The sequence below is a fragment of the Bos javanicus genome, chromosome 28, assembly GCF_032452875.1.
Source record: "Bos javanicus breed banteng chromosome 28, ARS-OSU_banteng_1.0, whole genome shotgun sequence".
Taxonomy (NCBI): domain Eukaryota; kingdom Metazoa; phylum Chordata; class Mammalia; order Artiodactyla; family Bovidae; genus Bos; species Bos javanicus.
The window spans coordinates 7,525,790-7,553,675 of record NC_083895.1 but is presented as its reverse complement, the minus strand read 5'-3'; the positions used below and the strand labels follow the sequence as shown (position 1 = coordinate 7,553,675).

General features: G+C 41.6%; 1 protein-coding gene across 2 annotated transcripts in view; it reads left to right on the top strand.

The window, feature by feature from the left end:
• The window catches only part of PCNX2 (pecanex 2), a 311,141-nt gene that overhangs the window by 111,395 nt on the left and 171,860 nt on the right, over positions 1-27,886 (top strand). For both annotated transcript variants that reach the window (XM_061404843.1, XM_061404842.1), the window contains 2 exons: positions 17,093-17,202; positions 18,661-18,757. In XM_061404843.1, the coding sequence (XP_061260827.1) occupies positions 17,093-17,202; positions 18,661-18,757 (207 nt within the window). The remainder of the gene's footprint in view (positions 1-17,092; positions 17,203-18,660; positions 18,758-27,886) is intronic.

Here is a 27,886-nt window from a genome sequence, read left to right as displayed (position 1 = left end):
TTTTATTACTCTAGACTTCAGATTATGGGTAAATCCATGTCACTTCTAGCTGCAATGGAGTGGGAATTACAAGTCTTTTACTGTCTGCACAGCTAGTAAGGTTGGGAAGAAGGGCAGATGAATATTAGATGGGCAGCAAGTACATGCTGTCACATTCGCTTCCTAGAAAGTTGAACATGTATAATTGATCTCTTGGTTTTCCCTGGTGGTTCAGCGGTAAAGAATCTGCCAGCCATGCAGGAGACACGGGTTTGATCCCTGAGTCATAGGGAAGATTCCCTGGAGAAGGGAGAGGCAGCCCACTCCAGTATTGCCTGAAAAATGCCATGGACAGAGGAGCTTGGTAGGCTACAGTCCATGAGAGTCGGATATGGTCGCAAGAGAGTTGGACATGACTTCGCGACTAAACAAAAACAACACAGATCAGATCAGATCAGTCGCTCAGTCGTGTTCCACTCTCTGTGATCCCATGAATCGCAACACGCCAGGCCTCCCTGTCCAACACCAACTCCCGGAGTTCACTCAGACTCACGTCCATCGAGTCAGTGATGCCATCCAGCCATCTTATCCTCTGTCGTCCCCTTCTCCTCTTGCCCCCAATCCCTCCCAGCATCCGAGTCTTTTCCAATGAGTCAACTCTTCTCATGAGGTGGCCGAGGTACTGGAGTTTCAGCTTTAGCATCATTCCTTCCAAAGAAATCCCAGGGCTGATCTCCTTCAGAACGGACTGGTTGGATCTCCTTGCAGTCCAAGGGACTCTCAAGAGTCTTCTCCAACACCACAGTTCAAAAGCATCAATTCTTCAGCGCTCAGCCTTCTTCACAGTCCAACTCTCACATCCATACATGACCACAGGAAAAACCATAGCCTTGACTAGACTGACCTTTGTTGGCAAAGTAATGTCTCTGCTTTTGAATATGCTATCTAGGTTGGTCATAACTTTCCTTCCAAGGAGTAGGCATCTTTTAATTTCATGGTTGCAATCACCATCTGCAGTGATTTTGGAGCCCAGAAAAATAAAGTCTGTCACTGTTTCCACTGTTTCCCCACCTATTTCCCATGAAGTGATGGGACCGGATGCCATGATCTTCGTTTTCTGAATGTTGAGTTTAAGCCAACTTTTTCACTCTCCTCTTTCACTTTCATCAAGAGGCTTTTGAGTTCCTCTTCACTTTCTGCCATAAGGGTGGTGTCATCTGCATATCTGAGGTTATTGATATTTCTCCCGGCAATCTTGATTCCAGCTTGTGTTTCTTCCAGTCCAGCATTTCTCATGATGTACTCTGCATATAAGTTAAATAAACAGGGTGACAATATACAGCCTTGACGTACTCCTTTTCATATTTGGAACCAGTCTGTTGTTCCATGTCCAGTTCTAACTGTTGCTTCCTGACCTGCATACAGGTTTCTCAAGAGGCAGATCAAGTGGTCTGGTATTCTCATCTCTTTCAGAATTTTCCACAGTTTGTGGTGATCCACACAGTCAAAGGCTTTGGCACAGTCAATAAAGCAGAAATAGATGTTTTTCTGGAACTTTCTTGGTTTTTTGATGATCCAGCGGATATTGGCAATTTGATCTCTGGTTCCTCTGCCTTTTCTAAAACCAGCTTGAACATCAGGAAGTTCACGGTTCACATATTGCTGAAGCCTGGCTTGGAGAATTTTGAGCATTACTTTACTAGCGTGTGAGATGGGTGCAATTGTGTGGTAGTTTGAGCATTCTTTGGCATTGCCTTTCTTTGGGATTGGAATGAAAACTGACCTTTTCCAGTCCTGTGGCCACTGCTGAGTTTTCCAAATTTGCTGGCATATTGAGTGCAGCACTTTCACAGCATCATCTTTCAGGATTTGGAATAGCTCAACTGGAATTCCATCACCTCCAGTAGCTTTGTTCCTAGTGATACTTTCTAAGGCCCACTTGACTTCACATTCCAGGATGTCTGGCTCTAGGTCAGTGATCACACCATCGTGATTATCTGGGTCATGAAGATCTTTTTTGTACAGTTCTTCTGTGTATTCTTGCCATCTCTTCTTAATATCTTCTGCTTCTGTTAGGTCCATACCATTTCTGTCCTTTATCGAGCCCATCTTTGCATGAAATGTTCCTTTGGTATCTTTGATTTTCTTGAAGAGATTCCTAGTCTTTCCCATTCTGTTGTTTTCCTCTATTTCTTTGCATTGATCGCTGAAGAAGGCTTTCTTATCTCTTGTTGCTATTCTTTGGAACTCTGCATTCAGATGTTTGTATCTTTCCTTTTCTCCTTTGCTTTTTGCTTCTCTTCTTTTCACAGCTATTTGTAAGGCCTCCCCAGACAGACTTTTTGCTTTTTTGCATTTCTTTTCCATGGGGATGGTCTTGATCCCTGTCTCCTGTACAATGCCACGAACCTCATTCCATAGTTCATCAGGCACTCTATCTATCAGATCTAGGCCCTTAAATCTATTTCTCACTTCCACTGTATAATCATAAGGGATTTGATTTAGGTCATACCTGAATGGTCTAGTGGTTTTCCCTACTTTCTTCAATTTAAGTCTGAATTTGGCAATAAGGAGTTCATGGTCTGAGCCACAGTCAGCTCCTGGTCTTGTTTTTGCTGACTGTATAGAGCGTCTCCATCTTTGGCTGCACAGAATATAATCAATCTGATTTCAGTGTTGACCATCTGGTGATGTCCATGTATAGAGTCTTCTCTTGTGTTGTTGGAAGAGGGTGTTTGTTATGACCAGTGCATTTTCTTGGCAAAACTCTGTCTTTGCCCTGCTTCATTCTGTATTCCAAGGCCAAATTTGCTTGTTACTCCAGGTGTTTCTTGACTTCCTACTTTGCATTCCAGTCCCCTGTAATGAAAAGGACATCTGTTTTGGGTGTTAGTTCTAAAAGGTCTTGTAGGTCTTCACAGAACCATTCAACTTCAGCTTCTTCAGCGTTACTAGTTGGGGCATAGACTTGGATTACTGTGATATTGAATGGTTTGCCTTGGAAATGAACAGAGATCATTCTGTCGTTTTTGAGATTGCATCCAAGTAGTGCATTTGGGACTCTTATGTTGACCATGATGGCTACTCCATTTCTTCTGAGGGATTCCTGCCTGCAGTAGTAGATATAATGGTCATCTGAGTTAAATTCACCCATTCCAGTCCATTTCAGTCACTGATTCCTAGAATGTCAACATTCACTCTTGCCATCTCTTGTTTGACCACTTCCAATTTGCCTTGATTCATGGAGCTGACATTCCAGGTTCCTATGCAATATTGCTTTTTACAGCATCGGACCTTGCCTCTATCACCAGTCACATCCACAGTTGGGTATTGTTTTTGCTTTGGCTCCATCCCTTCATTCTTCCTGGAGTTATTTCTCCACTGATCTCCAGTAGCATATTGGGCCCCTACTGACCTGGGGAGTTCCTCTTTCAGCATCCTATCATTTTGCCTTTTCATACTGTTCATGGGGTTCTCAAGGCAAGAATACTGAAGTGGTTTGCCATTCCCTTCTCCAGTGGACCACATTCTGTCAGACCTCTCCACCATGACCCGCCCGTCTTGGGTTGCCCGAGGGGCATGGCTTAGTTTCATTGAGTTAGACAAGGCTGTGGTCCTAGTGAGATTAGATTGACTAGTTTTCTGTGAGTATGGTTTCAGTGTGTTTGCCCTCTGATGCCCTCTTGCAACACCTACCGTCTTACTTGGGTTTCTCTTACCTTGGGCGTGGGGTATCTCCTCACGGCTGCTCCAGCAAAGCACAGCCATTGCTCCTTTCCTTGGATGAGGGGTATCTCCTCACCGCCGCCCTTCTTGACCTTCAACGTGGGATAGCTCCTCTAGGCCCTCCTGCGCCTGTGCAGCCACGGCTCCTTGGACGTGGGGTTGGTCCTCCCGGCCACCGCCCCTGGCCTTGGTGTGGGTTGCTCCTCCCCGCTGCCGCCCCTGGCCTCGGGCTTGGAGCGTGGGGTATCTCCTCCCGGCCGCCGCCCCTGACCTCGGATGTGGGGTAACTCCTCTCGTCGCTGCCCCTGACCTGGGACGCTGGGTATCTCCTCTAACACAATGGTCTCCAAACCCAGTCACCATTAGTTTGAACCTTTAAGGTAATGTTGGATGCCTTTGACCACGGCAGTGGACACTGATATGGGGGGAAAAAAACAGGAGGAAGAATAATAGCTCAGTTGTTCAAAAAGGAATTGCAGTTGCTGAGTAAAGTAAGATCTGGAGTCAGATTTAGATAGGATGTACAGAGTTTAAAAGGGGCAAATCCAGGAAGTGTAGTGAAATCAGCATTGGTAGGATTTGGTGGCTGTCCAGTTTGTAGGGTGGTGGATGGGGAGAGGGGAAGGCGTGGAAAAGAATTCCAGGCTGCGCTGTGAGCAGTGGTGTTCCCAGTAGAGATGGAAAACTATGCTAGTCCTGGCCATGCCAGTGGGAGACTATCTTTCTCTCTTCCAAAATTCTGTGGGCAATATTGTCCTTTTGGTGTTCATGTCGATTCTTATCTATTCTGAATATAATTAGTTCTGTGGGAAATGCAGATACTCCCACAATAACTAGTACAGTAGAAACCTCTGTTTCCTCATGTTTGAAATGTGATCCTTGCCTTTAAAGGTGGGCTACAGTCTGAGCGTGACAGTGTATGTCACATGGCTAGTCAAGCTCTTGCTTGATACATAAGTTCTATTTTCGTTGATGCTGTCCCTAAGTACTTTTCTTCACCCCTAGTTTGACCTTTGTCCTAAAGGTCATGACTATGGTTTATACATGTTTCTTTTCATATTCTATAAAAAGTCCACTGTTGCTTAAAAGATACTCTATAAACTTTTGGATTGAATAAATGCAGATGACAGAAAAGAGGGCTATGAGAAGGAAGGTAAATGGCAGTATTTTCCAGAAAGTTTGTGTGTATGTGTGTTTGTGTGCTTATTTATCTATATTTATCTATGTTGGGTGGTTTTGTTTGTTTGTTTATTCACTAAATCATGTCTGACTCTTTGGAACTTCATGGACTGTAGCCTTCCAGGCTCCTCCATCCATGGGATTTTCCAGGCAAGAATGCTGGAGTGGGTTGCCATTGCCTTGCCCAGGGTATCTTCCCAATCCAGGGATCAAATCCGTATCGCCCACATCTCCTGCATTGGCAGGTGGATTCTTTACCACTGAGCTGCCAGTCAGTATTTTCCAGAAAGTCCGTGTGTGTATGTGTGCTTATTTATCTACATTTATCTATGTTGGGTAGTACCTGTCAGCCTTTCTTGTTAGCGAATGAGCTCATTTTCCCCCAGTACCTATTCTTAAAGGCCATATTGGCTTTTTTTGACCACACCGTGTGGCTTGTGGGATCTTATTTTCCCAAGTGATTGAAGCCAGGCCCCCTGCAGTGGAAATGCTGATTCCTAACCATTAGACTAGCAGGAAAGCCCCATTAAAATAGTCTTGAATTATAAACACATGCTGTTTTTTCACTGAAATGAAAAAAGGTATGAAATAAGGAAAACCTTTAAGGAGACAGTGAAGTCTTACTCATAGTATTTGTTACTGTGATCATTTATTTACTTACTGAACACGTACTGACTGGCTGTTATGAATTAAGCTCATTGTTAGGCCCTGGGGCTGCCCCCTGGGTGTTCCGGGACCATCAGGGCTGTCAACAGGGGCTGCTGTGGGATGAGCTTCTCGGAATGTGCTGGGGGGCTTTGGAGATGCCCAGTGCACACTCAGAAGTGCCCACCAGTCGCATGGTGACCCATGGCCGTGAGATATAAACAGAATCTGAGCTTTCTGGAACTTCAGGGGCACAGAGTTTCTTTTATTTCAATATAAGATTCATGTCAAAATAGTCCTAGCAATAGGACTTATATCAAAGTGATATGATCTAGGTCTTATTTTAGGATATATGAAAACCTGGATTCAGAAATGCCCTGATGTTTAATGGGCTAAGAAAAATCTATTGCTTTTCCCTTAAAACGAGTGTGTGAATCTGATATGAAGGACATAGCAAAGTGAAATCTGGTCCATTTGCTTCTCTTTATGACCAAACTCTGTTTGCCCTGTAAATTCCATCATAGAGATGTCTCAGATTTTGCAGGAAAAAAATGCTGAAACTAGGATTCTCTTTAGAGAGGTACTTTCATACAAAGCTGAACTTCCTTATGCGTTTTCATCAAAAGAATTCCCAAATGCATGTGAAATCTAACACAGAATTGTAGGACTATTAGACAGTTTTATTTCTACCTCATAAAAATATTTCAAAACCCGTGGGAGTTTTATGAAGCCAGCAGTCATCAATCCATATCATTCCCAATTCAGGGGCCCATGAGACTCCTCTCAAAGCAAATTAGGGACATTGATTTTTGAAGCAAGCTGTCATGTAATATACACTTCATATCAGTGCATAATAGGTTTAAAATCTTATCTCTGTCCCTCAAAATATATGTATTTGTGTGTGTATATATATATGTGTGTGTGTATGTGGTGTGTGTATTTGTGTGTCTGTGTATATTTGTGTATATATGTGTGTGAGTAAAATAAATTTTATATAGTTATATAAAATTCAAGACATACATGTACATTTAAAATATATAAATGTCGGGTGTTCTACTATATTTTTAAAAATCCACTAAAAATGTCAGTCAGCATCTCCTCTGTTCCTTTTCACTTCTCTTTGTAGAAATAAGACTATTTGAGCAATGAACTAAACCTTTCAGATAAAATACCCAGTGCATTTGATCATTTTCTTTCAAAATCCTTCTTCAGGTCTGTGGTTCTGATCTTCCTCAAGTGCCAATGTTTTCTCCTCTATCCCAAAATTAAAATTAAAATATCCTGGGACTTCCCTAGTGATCCAGTGGGTAAGACTCCCTGCTTCTACTGCAGGAGACAGGGGTTCAATCCCTAGTTTGGGAAACTAAGATCCCACATGCTGCGTGGTGTGGCCAAATAAATAATTTATTTATTAAAATACATTTTAAAAATTAAAAAATATAAACATCCTCAAATGCATTTTTTTTTTTTTTTACTATATTTCTGAACTTGACAGGCTCAACTCCTGCTAGAAGTTTGGCTCTTTAGCTGCTCCTGAGTCTGTGGAAAGCCCCATCCATCCCGCAGTTAGTCTTTTACAGGGTTCCCACCTGGGCAGGGCAGACCTGCCCAAAGAGCCTGGACAGGGAGGCAAGCCAAGGCCCTGGAGGGAGTAGTAGGTGCGGTGACTCGGGACTGAACAGCCTGGAGGGGGATTGTCAAATTAAGGAGAAAGGAATGGAAGAAATGGACAAAGCCATTTTATCTTGCTGTGTTCCCTCCACCACAAATCTCAATTATGTAAAATGATCCTGAATAGTTCCTTCTTGTTCTCAGTTTGTTTATTTAGTTGTGTGTGTGTTAAATTTCAGAGCTGTTAAAGCAGTATTTTCCTATGCAGTGAAAGCATAAGAAGAGACATTTTCAGCAGGTTTCTTCTTCCTTCTTTCTCAGGCAAGCTTGCCTCTTAACTCTCCATGGAAAATATCTGTGTTTTAAAATAATTGGGAAAAGGAAATGCTAATGTTTCCCTAATTGTACTTTATTGAGTCATCAATGTCAGGAAGTTTTTCCTTAAATTACATCCAGATTCCCTTGCTGATGTCAAAGATTATTTCCTTTACTTTTATCTTCAGAGTCAGTGGCCCCCAGCTGTCTCTTTTCCCAGTGCAGAAAGTTTGGGGTTGATAAACCATAAAGGTTATTTCCCTTCAGTGTATTTTCTGCATGCTTAATTCTTCCTGTGAACTTCATATATGTTTGAGAGTGGTACCTTTTAAAATCTTTTTTATTTTTAATTTTAAACTTATTTTATATTGGAGTATAACAACTTTTGTGATAGTTTCATTTGGACAGCAAAGGAGCTCAGCCATACGTATACATGTATCCATTCTCCCCCAGACTCCCCTTCTATCTTTGCCGCTGCATAACACTGAGCAGTTTCTTGTGCTATCCAGTAGGTCCTTGTTGGTTATCCATGTTAAATATAGCAGTGTGTACATGTCAATCCCGAACTCCCAATCTATCCCTTTCCCCCATCCTTTGCCCCTGGTAACCATAAATTCATTCTCTAAGTCTGTGAGTTAGAGTGGTACCTTTAGAATTAACCTAGCCATATACATTCTGTAGCATACCCAGGCCATGCTTGAATGCAGGTTTATATAGCCTTGAAGAATTATACCCTTGCATGACTTGGAATATGCTCTTCCCAAGTTCATTCCTTTGCGACCAAGCTGTTTAGTTAGGCCTCTAGAAATCTGCCTCTGAGCCCCTCTCAAATAACTTCTTCCTTTAGGCTATCACCCTACCATGTGTTATAACAAACCCTAAAACAGGCAGTTATCTAAAAAGATGTCCAACACTCTTGAATGGCAGAGATACAATAATGAAACAACCTCAAAAGCTGGGAATTTCTATCAATTATAGTGATACCCAGCCTTTTGAAATGGGAAGTCATGAGATGTCCACATGCTTTGCACAGTTGGCTGTAGAAGTGTTTAGGGTGGTGTAAGATAAAGTGCACTGAAGTAGGGGCTTGGTCCCGATCTTGCCACTTTGAGTGAGTCTCTTCCATTCTATTTTATTATTTGATTTATAATTTGAAGGGACGATATTCTCACTTAAGAAGACCTCTTCCAAACTAAAAATAATCTTTCCTGAAGATGGCATGGTTTTGCAAATGTTGGCATTCTAAACATGAAAATAGAACTCGTGTATATCCAAATAGTCTTTCTAGCCATGATTTCCTGAGAAATTTGCCTCCTATTTTATATATGATATAACTGCATCTGTTGAAAAAATGAACAAGGCGGAGAACTTGGAGCTTGAGGGTGCTGCCAGTAGAAAGCCTAGGGAGATCCAGGTGGTCTGCCTTTTTGCAGTCTGCCCAAGCTCAGGGGAGCCCAGGTTCTTTCTGGGAAGAGTTGCGTGAGGATCTGAGGTTGGGGTAGAAAACATGCACAGCCACACCTGGAATTTGAACTCCTTGCCAACCTTCATCTCACTCTGCTTCTTGGAAGAATAAGTGTGCCACTCTAGCGTCATCTCATTTTTACATTGTTAAAGGAAATATTGTCCCTTCTGTCCTGTCCCTGTGGCCACAGAGCTGTTCATTCATCTAACAAATGATCCTATCTCTTATGTCTTCTGCATTGGCAGGTGGCTTCTTTGCCCACCAGGTTCCTCTGTCCATGGAATTCTCCAGGCAAGAATACTGGAGCGGGTTGTCATTCCCTTCTCCAGGGGATCTCCCTGATCCAGGGATTGAACCCAGGTCTCCTGCATTGCAGGCAGATTCTTTGCCATCTGAGCCACCAGGGAAAGTCTTTACCACTAGCAGCACCCAAAAGGAAACTGAGGCTTAAAAGGTTGCCCAGTATCTTTGTGCTAATAATCAGCAGAGTTGAGAGGGAACCGGCAGTCCTGGACCAGAGCCCATGCTTTTAACTACTGCTCTGCACTGGGAAAAACCAACCTTCTGTGTTCTTGTAGATACCTAAATAAAATGATCTGGGCGGTTCTCTTCTTAGGTCTGCATCACAGAATAAGGAAGTTGCTCAAATCCAGGGCATTGGTACCATACATATTTATAAAGGGCCTTTCAGGGCCTGGGCCCTGCACAGAGTGTTCAGAAAACACTGGAGTAAAGCATCAGTCTCTGCTGTCAATGGGCTCGACCCAGTGGAGGGATCACAGATTAATCAAATGATCTTTATACAGACCTGTAGTGACAAGCTGAGATAAATGCTAAGAAGTAGAAGGAAAGGGGGCAATGTCCCTCCCCTCTAACTCCACTGTTTCCCATTAGATATTTTTGCCTCCTGTTCTCTTGCCTACCAACTGCTAGTTTAGTCGCTAAAGAGGGAGAGTCCCTCAGTACTAGGAGCTGTCCTTTCACGTTTGCACTGCAGAGATTTAATTAAGTAGAGAGTAAATGAGAGAAGAATTAGATAAGGGTATTGGGTGAATAAAAGTAGGTAAACTTAATTATTTAAGTATATTTAGTTTCACTTTAAATTATTGTCTGCAAAGACCATCCATCATGGGTGCCCTTTCTTTTCCAATTAATAAAAAACTAACATCAGCATACTACTTTGCAGCATGGAAGGCCATTTCAAATATCATTAAGGCATTGCAGCGGTATTTCAGGATGTCATTGTCACCTTTTTACAGAAGCAGAAGCTGAACCACTAAGTCCCTTCCACAGAATCATTCATTCCAGGAAGTGATGAGCCTGGAATCCACTTCTGCTGACATATATTCCCCTGACTTGTTTCTCCTCGTTCCTTTCAGGGACCGTTATTTTCGTGGTCATGGTTACTAAATCCTCCTCGTAGTGATTTTTTCCTTTTTGCATTCTTAATGGACTGCATTTGAAAGGAAGCCCTCTGCCTTCACGAAATTGTAAATTAAACATGCAAAGAGGCAAGCACAGAGAAATAAGAGGGAAGAAATGGCGTTTAGCAGGTTTCTGTCTTTTGGAAAACTTTTTGTCCATGTTTTTGTGACGACCAAGTATGAGATGAAAGAGGAGAAGGTGCAGGTGGGTGCCCAGAGCAGGGAGAGCAAGAGTATAGATAAGGATGGCAGGGGTCAGCTCCATGCACCCCCAGTGCCCCCAGAGCCCAGCTTGGTCCTCCCAGAAGCCACTGCAGGGGAAGGACAGTATTCTCCGCATTTCTTCTGTGTGGGGCTCCACTTAAATGCCACTCTCTGGACTCATTGGAACCTCTGCTTTCTGCCCAGTGAGCACCCAGCACCAGGCACTTCCCTGTCCATTGCCTGTCACTCCTCATCACAATTAATCATACTCTTCCCTCCCGCGACACCTGTGCTGTTCTCCGCAGAGTTGTGCTCCTTGGTGCCTGGCACCTGGAAGGTGGCCAGTGAATGTTGGGTGAATGAACCTTCAAGAGAGACTGAAACTCCCAAGTTCCAGAATAAATTGTCTGTCACTGGGCGTGTGGTTGGAATGAAAAAAATTAGTTTTAAGGTCATGAGATATCTTTGCTCTGATAGTCTCTCATTTCTGTGGCATTTCACTGCCTGGCCCACATTTGATCTAAGCTATCTATTTTCTTCACCTTCTTTTCTTTCTTTCTTTCTTTTTTTAAAATCTATACAATGTTTTGTATATGTTTATTATTGTAATCCTTTTTGCCAAGGTGATATTGAAGGTAGTGAACTGCACAAGAATATTTCTTTGTCTTTTTTTTAATTGGAGGATATTTGCTTTACAGTGTAGTGCTACTTTCTGCTGAACAACAATATGAATCAGCTTTAAATATACATATATTCCCTCCTTATTGAGCCTCCCTCCCACTCACTCCCAGCCCCACCCCCTTTCCTTGTTGAAACATTTTTTTTCACAGGGGTCATAGAAGAGGGATGAATGTAATCATGAAAACTGTAATTGTGTAGTCATTCTCTCAAGGATGGGTTGATGTGGTAACACTGGTGCCAAGTACAGGTCAAGGGAGATGCAAACTACCCCTTCCCAGGGAATCCTGAGAGGGCAAGTCCTACCCATGCCCACGAGTAACAGGACTAAGATATCTTAAAAACTGATGTAGATGTGTATTAAAGATGGTTCTGATGCAAGGGGAAAGCTTCTATTTGTCTGGGAAGTCAGGGAGATTGCACCAACGAGGTGGGACTTTTTTATACTGGGCACTGAAGCATGGATAGGAGTTCACCAGGCAGAGGGGTATGAACTTGGTTCCTTGTGGAAGAGCTCTCTGGGCAGATGAAATGTTGTACATGAAGGTGGGGTGGTAGGGGCAGGAGGCAACATATCTTTGTGGTTTTGCTTCTGTGACTCTCCTAAATGTGTGGAGGGAGGCTGAAGAGTTGAGCTTGGGCCAGATCCTAGTTGGCTTATTAGCTTCCTGTGGAGTAGATTATTTTGGTAGGCAATAGGAATCTCTGAAAAATACTGATTGAGGGCAATCATGTGACTGATTTGCATTTTATGGGAAGAGGTCCACTCTTTTATTACAAGGGGGATGAATCATGGGGTCAATGGAGTAGGAGTGTTGTGGGGAGGGATGTGGAGACCATCGTTAGATCTTCCCATTATGAAGTGGTTAACAATAGCCCTGGAATGAGGCAATGGACAGCTGACTCAGTTGGATGCAATGAAAGGAAAGGACCAATTGGGGGTGTGTTGCAAGGTGCATCGATAACACATTAGGACCAGCTGACTGTGGATAGAAGGAGAGGAAACAGCCCAGGACAGTCTGGCACAGAGCACTGGGTACCAGTCACCAAGTAGAGGCTGCACTGAACCTCTCATAACCAACAACTTGTAAAAATGGCCAGGTGTATAGAAAAGTACCCTTGCAGCAACCCTTGTGTATGTGTTATTTTCTGAAGAACAGCAAGCTAACACAGTGTTCAGAGATGTAAAGTAACTTAACCAAGACCACACAGCTCATCCCTGGCAGGACTAGGGTTCAAATCCATGTTGGCTCACCTTGAAGCCTGTGCTGTGAGGACATGCCCCACGTGACAGAAGCAGTGGCAGGTCAGGAGCCTCCTATAAGGCTGATGGGGGCACTGGAGGAGAGGAGACAGCATCCTGGCTTTGCAGGGTAACTGAGGGGGGGAACCTTTGCATTTTTATTTTACTTTATTGACAGCTAGTTGAACAGCTACTTTATTGACAGCTAGTTGGTTTACAATATCATGTTAGTTTCATAAAAATGTCAGCAACCTCAGCATCTTTATAGGCAGGGCAGTTTTTGTTCAGTTGCTAAGTCATATCAGACTCTTTGCAGCCCCATGAACTGCAGCATACCAGGCTTCCCTGTCCTTCACTATAGCCCTGAGTCTGCTCAAACTCATGTCCATTGAGTCAGGGATGCCATCCAACCAGGCAGGGCAGTAGGGACCAATGGAAAAAAAAAAAAAAAAAACCTACAGACCAGTATCACTGATGAACATAGATGCAAAAGTCCTTAACAAAATTCTAGCAAACAGAATCCAACAACATATTGAAAAGATCATACATCATGACCAAGTGGGCTTTCTCCCAGGGATGCAAGGATTCATCAATATTTGCAAATCAATCAATGTGATACACCACATTAACAAATTGAAAGATAAAAACCGTATGATTATCTCAATAGATGCAGAGAAAGCCTTTGACAAAATTCAACATCCATTTATGATAAAAAGCCTCCATAAAGCAGGCATAGAAGAAACATACTTCAACATAATAAAAGCCATATATGATAAACCCACAGCAAACATTATCCTCAATGGTGAAAAATTGAAAGCTTTTCCCCTAAAGTCAGGAACAAGACAAGGGTGCCCACTCTCACCACTACTATTCAACATAGTTTTGGAAGTTTTAGCCACAGCAATCAGAGAAGACAAAGAAATAAAAGGAATCCAGACTGGAAAAGAAGAAGTAAAACTCTCACTATTTGCAGATGATATGATCCTCTACATAGAAAACCCTAAAGACACCACCAGAAAATTACTAGAGCTAATCAATGAATATAGTCAAGTTGCAGGATATAAAATTAACACACAGAAATCCCTTGCATTCCTATACACTAACAAAGAGAAAACAGAAAGAGAAATTAAGGAAACAATTCCATTCACTATTGCAACACAAAGAATAAAATACTTAGAAATAAATCTACCTAAAGAAACAGAAGACCTATATATAGAAAACTATAGACACTGGTGAAAGAAATCAAAGATGACACAAATAGATGGAGAAATATACCATGTTCATGGATCGGAAGAATCAATATAGTGAAAATGAGTATACTACCCAAAGCAATCTATAGATTCAATGCAAACCCTATCAAGCTACCAACAGTATTTTTCAGAGATCTAGAACAAATAATTTCACAATTTTTATGGAAATACAAAAAACCTCAAGTAGCCAAAGCAGTCTTGAGAAAGAAGGGAATTGGAGGAATCAACCTGCCTGACTTCAGGCTATACTACAAAGCTACAGTCATCAAGACAGTATGGTACTGGCACAAAAACAGAAATATAGATCAATGGAACAAAATAGAAAGCCCAGAGATAAATCTATGCACCTATGGACACCTTATCTTTGACAAAGGAGGCGAGAATATACAATGGAGAAAAGACAATCTCTTTAATAAGTGGTGCTGAGAAAACTGGTCAACCACCTGTAAAAGAATGAAACTAGAACACTTTCTAACACCATACACAAAAATAAACTCAAAATGGATTAAAGATCTAAATGTAAGACCAGAAACTATAAAACTTCTAGAGGAAAACATAGGCAAAACACTCTGACATAAATCACACAGGATCCTCTATGACCCACCTCCCAGAGTAATGGAAATAAAAGCAAAAATAAACAAATGGGACCTAATTAAGCTTAAAAGCTTTTGCACAATGAAGGAAACTATAAGCAAGGCAAAAGACAGCCTTCAGAATGGGAGAAAAAAATAGCAAATGAAGCAACTAACAAAGAATTAATCTCAAAAACATACAAGCAACTCCTGCAGCTCAATTCCAGAAAAATAAATGACCCAATCAAAAAATGGGCCAAAGAACTAAACAGACATTTCTCCAAAGAAGACATACAGATGGCTAACAAACACATGAAAAGACGCTCAGCATCACTCATGATCAAAGCAATGCAAATCAAAACCACAATGCGGTACCATCTCATGCTGGTCAGAATGGCTGCCATCAAAAAGCCTACAAGCAATAAATGCTGGAGAGGGTGTGGAGAAAAGGGAACCCTCTTACACTGTTGGTGGGAATGCAAAGTAGTAGAGCCACTATGGAGAACAGTGTGGAGATTCCTTAAAAAACTGGAAATAGAACTGCCATACAACCCAGCAGTCCCACTGCTGGGCATACACACTGAGGAAACCAGAATTGAAAGAGACACGTGTACCCCAATGTCATTGCAGCACTGTTCATAATAGCCAGGACATGGAAGCAACCTAGATGTCCATCAGCAGACGAATGGATAAGAGAGCTGTGGTACATATACACAATGGAATATTACTCAGCTATTAAAAAGAATGCATTTGAATCAGTTCTAATGAGGTGGATGAAACTGGAGCCTATTATACAGACTGAAGTAAGTCAGAAAGCAAAACACCAATACAGTATATTAATGCATATATATGTAATTTAGAAAGATGGTAACAATGACCCTATATGTGAGACAGCAAAATAGACACAGATGTAAAGAAAAGACTTTTGGATTCTGTGGGAGAAGGCAAGGATGGGATGATTTGAGAGAATAGCATTGAAACATGTATATTACCATATGTGAAATAGATTGTCAGTCCAGGTTTGATGCATGAGACAGGGTGCTCAGGGCCAGTGCACTGGGATAACCCTGAGGGATGGGATGGGGAGGAAGGTGGGAGGGGGTTCAGGATGGGGAACACATGTATACCCATGGCGGATTCATGTCAATGTATGGCAAAAACCACTACAATATTGTAAACTAATTAGCCTCCAATTAAATAAATAAATCTTAAAAAGAGAGGATGTCTGTCCTCCATGTCAGGGGTGTGTGTGGACTAAGAGGAAGACTTCATGGGCATGAAGAGCGGGTCAGCCCGAGAAAGAAGGACCCCTGTCCCTGGGCATGGGAAAAGGGGGGTGAGAGGGCACTTTGCTGACTCCAAAGGGAAGAGAAGAGGAAGGCAGAGAATGCTTTTCTCACTGCTCTGGAATTCTTTGGCAAACTTGATGGGAAGAATCAGGAAAATAACAGGTGAAGCCCTGGAGCCTTCAGGACCCCAGAGACGCCCTGTGCCAGCCCTGAAAACACTGATCTGAGAGCTTGGAGGAGCCCTTGGTGGAGACTGGACACCTGGAGGTGGGTCAGTGGCCTGCCTTGCCTCCTGACTGCTCCGCTACAGCTCTGCAGCCCCTGAGAGGCTGGGTGCCTTCAGTTCCTTCTAGATGCTGCTCTCCAGGTGCTGGACCTTGGCTGGGGCGGAGACAGAAGGAATGCATTTTAATGTCTAGGAGGGAGAGACCTGTGAAACTGAAACCCTTCTCTGTACCTGGTATAACATTAACCCTTTCAGCCCATCTGAGTAGTTACAAGTATAATCTGAGCACACTTGACTCAGTCACTTGTATTTTTGATTTTAAGCAAAATGAACAATTTGTCCTTATCAAATAAGGCACTCGGTGAGTTAAGGGATCAAAATCTTAAGGGAGAAGTCTTGGAGTCCTTTCCTCGGTCCAGCTTTTGGAAGCCATCAGCAGATTCTCTTGGAGGCTGAAAAGGCTGAATATACAGAGGTTTCCTTCCTTGTGTAAAAGACATGATGCTTCTATAAGGAAGGAGACCTCAGTCCCAGATCACCGTGCTGCTCACAATGGGAACACATATTCCCTGCGTCTCCTCTTTGCCCTGGGTGCAGTGCCTCAGTTGTTGGCATCTAGGCTGATAATCCAATTAATTGTGAAGTACCTTGCTGTTTTCCTTTCGAGCCATTTTTCTCTTCACTGAGGCTCAGTCCACTAGTTGATTTGGTTTCTTATGCCATATTGACACATCCACAGGAGACGCAGATTTAATCCCCTGGAGGAGGATCTTGGCAACCCACTCCAGTATTCTTGCTTGCAGAATCCCATGGACAGAGGAGACTGGTGTGCTACAGTCCATAGGATCACAAAGAATTGGGCATGACTGAAATGACTGAGTTCACATGCACTCCCTCCCTTTTAAACCATTGATTAAATAAATATTAATAAATATAATCTCTATAGTTGTTATTAAGTATTGTATTGAATTCAAAAGTAGCAACATGTGATTAATGTTCCATCTTATAAAAATCCTGTACTTAATTTCATTAAAGATGAAGTTAATATATTCTTATAGATGTGTACAATTTCTTTGAAATGCCCCCTCAAAATCAATGCTGGTACATTCACAGGCAAGATTTCCAGGAGCCATCAGGTGCTTGCCTGTCCACTGGTGGGAATGATCCCAGAGCACCATGTCTATCCAGCTGGACCTTGGGGGGGCCGGCTATGTAAGTTCTGGAATGCGATCCTGTTCTTCCACACCCAGCCGTGGAATGACTTGGCTCTCTGATCTTTTGCTCAGGAACCCTGGAGCACGCAGCACATCCCGGCGCTGTTCTCAGCTTTCTGTGGCCTCTTGGTTGCACTTTCCTACCATCTGAGCAGGCAGAGCAGCGACCCCTCAGTGCTCCTGTGAGTAACACACACACGCACACACACATACACACATACATACACACACACACATACACACAGAGCTGTCCACTAGCCCTGCAGCCTCACCCTCTCATCCAGTGCTCAGGATGCTTGAACTCTTTCCCTGTTAAACCGGCTGGTCCCTGGGTGATGGTGGGAGAAACCCAGGACTAACCAGAAATGAATGAAAACCAGAGGTCAAGTTCAAGGACACACTGAACCTTGGCCTCGGTGCTTTTGGAGTAAAACTCACAAAGCCAGGGATAGATATCTTCTTGTACCCGGGCACTGTCTTTGACCTTCCCTTGGGGAGTTGTGTGAGAGGCACCAACCTTGACAAGTAGTCTGTCTGGGTCCATAAAGTGGCATCACTGCCTTTATGCCAGGACTATAAATTCTACCCTGGGGAGACTAGACTTGCATCTCTAGAAGGAAAGGTTTTGTTTTGTTGCTTTTTGTTCTTAGTATGGCCAGTGCCCTCTGGATTTAAAGTGAAGTCTGTGCCAAAGTTTTAAAATGTGTTTAATAATAACCCTTAATCACTAGAAAATATACCTTCAAATCTTTCCTTTCTTTGTATCTTTTAAGTCTTTGATAAATATGCACTTTGGACCTGAAAACCCTTCAGGTGATGCCATCATTTCGGGTACCAGTCAGTCAATTCAGTGAGGTAGCAACCATCTCATTTGACCACATTTACAGGAGATGCAGAGACCTAGATTCGATCCCTGGGTAGGGAAGATCCCCTGGGGAAGGAAATGGCACACCCACTCTAGTATTCTTGCCTAGAGAATTCCATGGACAGAAGAGCCTGGTGGGCTACAGTTCATGGAGTCACAAAGACTTGGACACGACTGAGGGACTAACACAAGGGAGATACTGACTTAAGTTATAAAAACGGATGTAAGTGTTTTGGGGGAGCAGAAAAAATGATAATTTTAGGCTGTCAGGTGCAGCAAGATGTAAGATGTGGAAAATCGGAAAATTTAAATATCATTTGCACAGATTTTCTTAACAAATATTTTACCATATTGAGGCCTGGCTGAAATAAAGAATCTCTGTGAGCTTAGCTGGCTCAAGTTGGTCAATGGTACCCATACCTGCTGTGGACAGCTTTAATCTGGATGGAATTTGAAAATCCACCCATTGTCTTTGTGATCACCTGCACACACTCCTCTTTTTCTACATTATGAACAATTTAAAGGAGAGAACACTGGCTTTTTCCTTTGTGAGTGTGAGATCAAAGGTGAAGCTGTTTCCCTCAGACTTTGAAATAGGCACATCTTTTTTTTAGACTAGAGCAGTATTTCTTGAATTTTAATATGATGGGAATCACCTGAGGATCCTGTTACACTGCAGATTCTGATTCAGGTCTAGAGTTGGGCCCAAGATTCTGTATTTTTTTTAAGGGACATATTTTGAAAAGTAAAACCTGTGTATTTTTTCCATTTTCAGGTCCTTTATTCACTGCAAATTGTTTCATAAATTTTTACATCAAAATCTAGAAGAGTTAGCTTCAGACCCTCTGCCCATGAAGATGAAAGATTCCGTGGTAAGACATTTGTGCCGTGTAATGTATGAGGGAGCATCACTTGGCTTGGTGTGGAGTAGACTGTTGAGCCGCCTGCTCAAGGAAGGCAGTGCTGTGCACACCTGCCACAGGTGTTCACTTGATCTAATGCAATTTGCCTGCATATTCAAATGATCCACCTTCAGACAGCTCCACGCACTACAGGCCCCAAATAGCAGGCAGCATGGGCATGAATAAAGCTTGCCCATTAAACGTCCAGCCAAACTGCATCCTCTCTGCACCTTCTGCCTCTGTCTCCTGCTGAGTTCAAGGCATTCTTTCCTGTGTATTTTGATGCAAGGTTGACATCTGCGCATCCTTTGGGAGGGACCCTTGGGCTTTAGGCTTATGGCTAGGATGTTGGGGGCTTCCCAGGTGGTAAAGAACCCACCCGGCCAATGTAGGAGACGTAAGAGACCTGGGTTCTATCCCTGGGTTTGGAAAATCCCCTGGAGGAGGGCATGGCAACCCACTCCAGTATTCTTGTCTGGAGAATCCCATGGACAGAGGAGCCAAGGTGGGCTATGGTCCATATGATTGCAGAGTCAGACGTGACTGAAGTGACTTAGCATGCATGCTAGGATTTTGTGGAAGAGACTGCCGTATTGGTTGGAGCACAGAAGAGGAAAAAGAAGGAGGAAATGAAGGAAGAATGAAAATAAAGGCTGTAAAAGAATAATATTGCTTCTTTGTTCACCAGGGAAATGGCTTGGGGGCAGTTTCAAACACCCTTTGAGCAGGTGTATCTCTTTGGTATCAACTTACAAACCTTAATAGTTTGAAAAGCAGAGCTCATTGATTAGATAATCTCCCACTTGAGTACTGAGCTTGGAGCAGGCTGCTGTCTCCCAGTCTTGCTTTTCCTGTATGTGTTTTTTTTATTTGTTTGTTTTTTTCTTTAGGAATAACAGATCAAACGAAAACCATTTAATGGGATATTGATTGCAAGCTCCTCCAGCCAGGAGATGAATCTCATTTGTCCTGGTCTCTGGGCTCTAGTCCATGGGAGTGCAAAGAGTTGGACACAGCTTAGTGACTGAGCACGCACACAGGCACCACAGCACCAGTGCCTCAGGCCTAGGGGGTGCTCAGTGCATTCCACTGAATTTAGATGAGTTAGATTGCAATTCACCATTTTGAGACAATGTGCAAGAATTATAGCCAACACGATAGCATTTAAAAGAATTCATACTCAGACCTCTGTGCCTTTGAGTGTGGTTAGTGTTCAAGCTAAAGCATTGAGCATTGGTTGCCGCAGGGAATCAAAACACAAATCACTTACTAGGAATAAGGGTTTGTTAATTATTGAATTTAATGTTTACTTCCAGTTTTATTGAGATATAATGGACATTCAGCACTGTGTAATTGTGTCATTAATTTTAGGGCTGAGACACACATAAAAGCAGGGGGTGAGGTGAAGCTTCCGGGACTGATGAGGGGCCAGCAAACAAAGAAAGAAGACACTTGACATCCAAATGTAGTGTCAACAACCAGACCTCTATTATTTATATCAGGAAAATTACAGGGATGAGATCAAACTCACACTCCCAGGTTAGTTTCTATAGAAGTGATAGGGTGGCCTGAGTCAACCCAAGAGTTTCCCATGGATATCTGTGAAATAACTCTCCCCCCTTGGTTTCATGAATGATGAAGATGTTTTCTGATTTATTGCAGTAAAATAATCTGTGAGTTACAATGAAATCCAATGAGAAATTTGCCTAGCATACACAGATAGCATTTCATTAGTATGATTAGCTGTGATGGGTTAGGTGTTGCCTCACTTGATTTTAGTATTATTTGAAATGCTTCATACAATGTAGAGCACATAACTTGCAGGTGATTTAATATGATGTGTGTGTTCATGTCTCTGAAAAGATTTCTCATCTAATTATAATATTTTAAAGGGACTTTAAGATTCAGCTTTTATAGTTTTTTTGTGATGTAATACCATTTATTTCCTAGTGCAAGGAAATTTCCCTCTTGATTTTGTTTCTTTATGTCTCTCTGGCTGCCAACTATGGGGTCGCACAGAGTCGGACACGACTGAAGCGACTTAGCAGCAGCAGCTGGCTGTCTTATTCTCTTTCTCTTTCCCTATGCCTGTCTGTCTGTCTGTCTCCTCCTCTTCCTTACATTTTAGTTTATATGAGAAGTCCCTAGGAAACATGATACGCTCAGTTTTCCAGCCCTTCCTCCTATTCTGATTCACTTGGCCTGGGGAATCTACAGGTTATGAGACTGTCCATCCAGGTGATTTTGATCAGGTGCCCTACAGGCTGCTTTAAGGGACATTGATCTAGAAATGGAGATACCCAGAGCTCTAGCAGTGGCTTTACTCCATATGAGCAACGCAAGTTATGCTCACACAGTTTATTACCACAGTTCAGTAGTTAATAAAATGTAAACTTTCCCAGAGTGGTTTGCCTGGTTAGTCTTTTTCTGTATGTCTCGTTAGCATGGTCTTTCCATTTTTACCCTCATTTTCATCACTTTCAACATTTTTTCCCATCACATTCAGATTTGTTACTTGACATCTAGAAACAACAAACAAAGTTATCTACTTTTTATGCGTGTTATCCAGACTACTTCTTTTAAACAGTTGGTTGTGTCATCTCGGTCTCTTGAGTCCAGTGCTGTCTAAATCTGCTGGGTTTCTAGTGTTGGACCAGGGCTTCTTAAGTTTCTTTTTAAAGGTTTGGGGCACGAAGTGCTACATAAAATGCCACAGTGACTTTAAAATGTTCAGTGTACTGAGATCTAATATAGTTATTAGCTAAACACATATGGGTTCATCATTAAAATAGGCAATAAAACTTTGAGTGTTGTTTTAGAAGTTCTGGCAAGTATAGGTCCTGAAAGAGAAAAAAAAAAAGTAGGTTATCGATATGTTATTATATGCATGCAAAATGCCTAGAAAACTTATGTCAACTATGATAAGAAAATTCATAAATACCACCAGAGACATAAATGGTTAGAAAAGCAAAAGCATTCTAACACATTAGAGATAACCGTAGAAGACATGATGAAAACATGATTGAACTCACAGTAGTAACAAAACATATCAATTGATAGTAGAAATTATTTTAACAAGTAGTATCAGAAATACAGGAAGCTACAGCAGTCTATTAAAATGTAAATGAAGTCTGAAAGTGGTGATAAACAGATATAACCTGATTTTTCATGAGAAGCCTGAAATTTATTAAATGTCAAATCTTTCTAATAAATTTATGGATTTATATAGTTCAAAACAGTTCTAAAGGAATTCTATTCAAAACTTGGGGAAATAATTCTAAAGGTTCATTTAGAAGTATAGAAGTTAATAATAGTTTTAAAAATCTGAAAAAGAAGAATAAGAAAGGAATTTAGCACTTTGAGGTGTAAGAGTACATTATAAAGATTGAGTGATCAGAAAAAAATATGTGACTAATCCAAGATTAGAGGGTGGGATTAGTGAATCAGTTAAACACAGAGAGGTGACAAATTATTTATATGACTGTGTGATGTGAGAATTAAATGTCACAATCAAGAATTGATTGTTCAATGTATGATATTAAGGTAGTTGTTTAGCTATGGGAAGGAAAAGAGAATTTTATGTGCTAATCCCTCTTTAAACACTAAAGTAAGTTAGAGAGAGGGGAAGAGAGATCAAATGAGACTTTCTCATCTCTGATATTATGGCAGACTAAATTATTACAATCAGATCCTGATGATTACTACTGAAAATTCTGAATAAAATATAAAAAACTCTTTCAGGAGGATGGGACTAACACATACACTCTACTCTATGTAAAACAGATAATAAATAAAGATCTACCATATAGCACAGGGAATGATACTCAATAATTTGTAATAATCTATAAGGGAAAAGAACCTGAAAATGAAGATTTATATAAAATAAAATCACTTTGTTGTACACCTGAAATTAATGTGACATTATAAATTAACTATATTTCAATAAAATAAAAGGAAAAATCTTTCTCAAGTGTGACTAAAAATTTGATGAAATAATAAGGAATTATTAAGTCAGATGAATGAACAAGGGAATCTTCACATCTACCTAATCAGGGGAATTGAGCCTCAGTTTTCAGCCCTCCAGCTGTGGGGAAGAGAAGTGAAAGCCTGCCAAGGTAGCCACAAAGGGGAGATGATTCACTCATCATGCTGGAAGGGTGAACCAGAAGGAATCTGTTCCACGCTCTGCTGTGCCAGGGGAATGCAAGCAAATTCTCTCCAGGATTGAACTTAACAGCAACAAAGTAATCATTTCCATGGATTTTCAGTACCAATTCTAATATCTGATTTGTACAGTTCAGTTCAGTGGACCAGTCATGTCCGACTCTTTGTGACCCAATGAATTGCAGCATGCCAGGCCTCCCTGTCCATCACCAACTCCTGGAGTTCACTCAAACTTACGTCCATTGAGTCGGTGATGCCATCCAGCCATCTTATCCTCTGTCATCCCCTTCTCCTGCCCCCAATCCCTCCCATCAGAGTCTTTTCCAAGGAGTCAACTCCTTGACGAGGTGGCCAAAGTATTGGAGTTTCAACTTTGGCATCAGTCCTTCCAAAGAACACCCAGGACTGATCTCCTTTAGAATGGATTGGTTGAATCTCCTTGCAGTCCAAGGGACTCTCAAGAGTCTTCTCCAACACCACAGTTCAAAAGCGTCAATTCTTCGGCACTCAGCTATCTTCACAGTCCAACTCTCACATCCATATATGACCACTGGAAAAACCATAGCCTTGACTAGACGGACCTTTGTTGGCAAAGTAATGTCTCTGCTTTTGAATATGCTATCTAGGTTGGTCATAAGTTTCCTTCCAAGGAGTAAGCGTCTTTTAATTTCATGGGTGCAGTCACCATCTGCAGTGATTTTGGAGCCCCAAAAATAAAGTCTGACACTGTTTCCACTATTTCCCCATGTATTTCCCATGAAGTGATGGGACCAGATGCCATGATCTTTGTTTTCTGAATGTTGAGCTTTAAACCAACATTTTCACTCTCCTCTTTCACTTTCATCAAAAAGCTTTTGAGTTCCTCTTCACTTTCTGCCATAAGGGTGGTGTCATCTGCATATCTGAGGTTATCAATATTTCTCCCAGCAATCTTGATTCCAGCTTGTGCTTCTTCCAGTCCAGCGTTTCTCATGATGTACTCTGCATATAAGTTAAATAAGCAGGGTGACAATATACAGCCTTGACGTACTCCTTTTCCCATTTGGAACCAGTCTGTTGTTCCATGTCCAGTTCTAACTGTTGCTTCCTGACCTGCATACAGGTTTCTCAAGAGGCAGATCAGGTGGTCTGGTATTCCCATCTCTTTCAGAATTTTCCACAGTTTATTGTGCTCCACACAGTCAAAGGCTTTGGCATAGTCAATAAAGCAGAAATAGATGCTTTTCTGGAACTCTCTTGCTTTTTCAAAGATCCAGCGGATATTGGCAATTTGATCTCTGGTTCCTCTGCCTTTTCTAAAACCAGCTTGAACATCTGGAAGTTCACGGTTCACGTATTGCTGAAGCTTGGCTTGGAGAATTTTGAGCATTACTTTACTAGCGTGTGAGATAAGTGCAATTGTGTGGTAGTTTGAGCATTCTTTGGCATTGCCTTTCTTTGGGATTGGAATGAAAACTGACCTTTTCCAGTCCTATGGCCACTGCTGAGTTTTCCAAATTTGCTGGCATACTGAGCGCAGCACTTTCACAGCATCATCTTCCAAGATTTGAAATAGCTCAACTGGAATTCCATCACCTCCACTAGCTTTGTTCGTAGTGATGCTTTCTAAGGCCCACTTGACTTGACATTCCAGGATGTCTGGCTCTAGGTCAGTGATCACACCATCGTGATTATCTGGGTCGTGAAGATCTTTTTGTACAGTTCTTCTGTGTATTCTTGCCACCTCTTCTTAATATCTTCTGCTTCTGTTAGGTCCATACCATTTCTGTCCTTTATCGAGCCCATCTTTGCATGAAATGTTCCCTTGGTATCTCTAATTTTCTTGAAGAGATCTCTAGTTTTTCCCATTCTGTTGTTTTCTTTGCATTGATTGCTGAGGAAGGCTTTCTTATCTCTCCTTGCTATTCTTTGGAACTCTGCATTCAGATGCTTATATCTTTCCTTTTCTCCTTTGCTTTTCACTTCTCTTCTCTTCACAGTTATTTGTAAGGCCTCCCCAGACAGCCATTTTGCTTTTTTGCATTTCTTTTCCATGGGGATGGTCTTAATCCCTGTCTCCTGTACAATGTCACGAACCTCCATCCATAGTTCATCAGGCACTCTAGCTATCAGATCTAGTCCCTTAAATATATTTCTCATTTCCACTGTATGATCATAAGGAGTTTGATTTAGGTCATATCTGAATGGTCTAGTGGTTTTCCCTACTTTCTTCAATTTAAGTCTGAATTTGGCAATAAGGAGTTCATGGTCTGAGCCACAGTCAGCTCCCGGTCTTGTTTTTGCTGACTGTATAGAGCGTCTCCATCTTTGGCTGCAAAGAATATAATCAGTCTGATTTCAGTGTTGACCATCTGGTGATGTCCATGTATAGAGTCTTCTCTTGTGTTGTTGGAAGAGGGTGTTTGTTATGACCAATGCCTTCTCTTGGCAAAACTCTATTAGTCTTTGCCCTGCTTCATTCCGTACTCCAAAGCAAAATTTGCTTGTTACTCCAGGTGTTTCTTGACTTCCTACTTTTGCATTCCAGTCCCCTATAATGAAAAGGACATCTGTTTTGGGTGTTAGTTCTAAAAGGTCTTGTAGGTCTTCACAGAACCATTCAACTTCAGCTTCTTCAGTGTTACTGGTTGGGGCATAGGCATGGATCACCGTGATATTGAATGGTTTGCCTTGGAAATGAACAGAGATCATTCTGTCATTTTTGAGATTGCATCCAAGTACTGCATTTCAGACTCTTTTGTTGACCATGATGGCTACTCCATTTCTTCTGAGGGATTCCTGCCCGCAGTAGTAGATATAATGGTCATCTGAGTTAAATTCACCCATTCCAGTCCATTTTAGTTTGCTGATTCCTAGAATGTCAACATTCACTCTTGCCATCTCCTGTTTGACCACTTCCAATTTGCCTTGATTCATGAGCCTAACATTCCAGGTTCCTATGCAATATTGCTCTTTACAGCATCGGACCGTGCTTCTATCATCAGTCACATCCACAGTTGGGTATTGTTTTTGCTTTGGCTCCATCCCTTCATTCTTTCTGGAGTTATTTCTCCACTGATCTTCAGTAGCGTATTGGGCACCTACCGACCTGGGGAGTTCCTTTTTCAGTATCCTATCATTTTGCCTTTTCATACTGTTCATGGGGTTCTCAAGGCAAGAACACTGAAGTGGTTTGTCATTCCCTTCTCCAGTGGACCACATTCTGTCAGATTTCTCCACCATGACTCACCCGTCTTGGTGGCCCCACATGGCATGGCTTAGTTTCATTGAGTTAGACAAGGCTGTGGTCCGTGAAATTAGATTGACTAGTTTTCTGTGATTATGGTTTGTGTGTCTGCCCTCTGATGCCTTTCGCAATACCTACCATCCTACTTGGGTTTCTCTTACTTTGGACGTGGGGTATCTCTTCACGGCTGCTCCAGCAAAGCACAGCCGCTGCTCCTTACCTTGGATGAGGGGTGTCTCTTCACAGCCTCTCCTCCTGACCTTGAACGTGGAGTAGCTCCTCTCAGCCCTCCTGCGCCCACGCAGCCACTGGTCCTTGGACTCAACCCCCTCAATTTATGAATATAGTTTAAAGTTGCTGCCAACTAGAAATCACTCATGACAAAGCAAAAACAAAAATACATGAATCCTCTATAGAGGATTCCTTCCTCCTCAGTCTCCCCATATTCCCAAAACTGTTTTTCTAAGGGATGTGAGCAGGTTCTGATAAAAATTTAAAACTACACAGAAAAACAAAGAGCCAGAAGAAATAGATTTTCAATCACTTCAGATAGTAGAATTATCAGATACAGATTTTTGAAACAACTCTACTTACTATATTTGAAGAAATAAAAGGGTTAATATTTAACAGGCTTCCCTGGTGGCTCAGCTGGTAAAGAATCCACCTGCAACATGGGAGATCTGTGTTCAATCCCTGGGTTGGGAAGATCCCCTGGAGAAGGGAAAGGCTACCCACTCCAGTATTCTGGCCTGGAGAATTCCATGGACTGTATAGTCCATGGGGTTGCAAAGAGTCTGACACAACTAAGTGACTTTCACTTAATATTTTAAACCATAGAAAGTATTTAAAATGGTCCAATTTGTTTGAAAGAGAAACCAAAATACCTAAACAAAGTAAAGCAATTAAAGTAAACACACACACGAGAGATTAGATACCTCTGAAGAGAGAATTAGTATCCTGAAAGAGCAAGAGAGAAGAAAGTATCCGAAATTCAACAATGATAGACCAAAAATTAGGATATATATACAACAGATGCAGAGATGTGACAATGGAATAAGAAGATCTAATCTATATATCCCTCTGTCTATATATATAAAATCAGATTCCAGAAAAAAGGGAGAGAGACTGAAGCATAATGAATATTTAATGAGGTAATATCTGAGTATTTACCATAACTGATGAAAGACCCTGATCAGAGATTTAAGAATTCTGGTGAATCACAAGCAGGATAAATTAAAGAGGAACACACACTGAACAAACTGTAGTGAAATTGCAGTACACCAAAGACACAGACCATCTTACATTTGTTAAACAAAATGAATATATTGCATTCAAATGAAGGACAGCCTGAATGCTACCTTAGCAAGTGGAATAGTAGAAAACAAGACAGTTTGATATTTTTAAAGTTCTGTAAAGCAAGTAACTGGCACACTAGAGTTTGATGCCCAGTGAAAATATCTTTCAAGAATAAGGACAAAATAAAAATATTTTAGAAAAATGCTGAGAGACTCTCAGGGAATGTAATTCTGAAAGATAGTCTTCAAGAGAAAGTAATCTCTGATGGTCTAATTTATAAGAAAGCACAAAGAGAAAAGAAAGTAGCAGATGTGTTAGTAAATCTAAGTAAATTTTAACTGTATAAAACCGTGGTGAGTGTATGGTTGGCTTAAAAAATGTGAAATATAATTGACATTTGTGACTACAGTAAC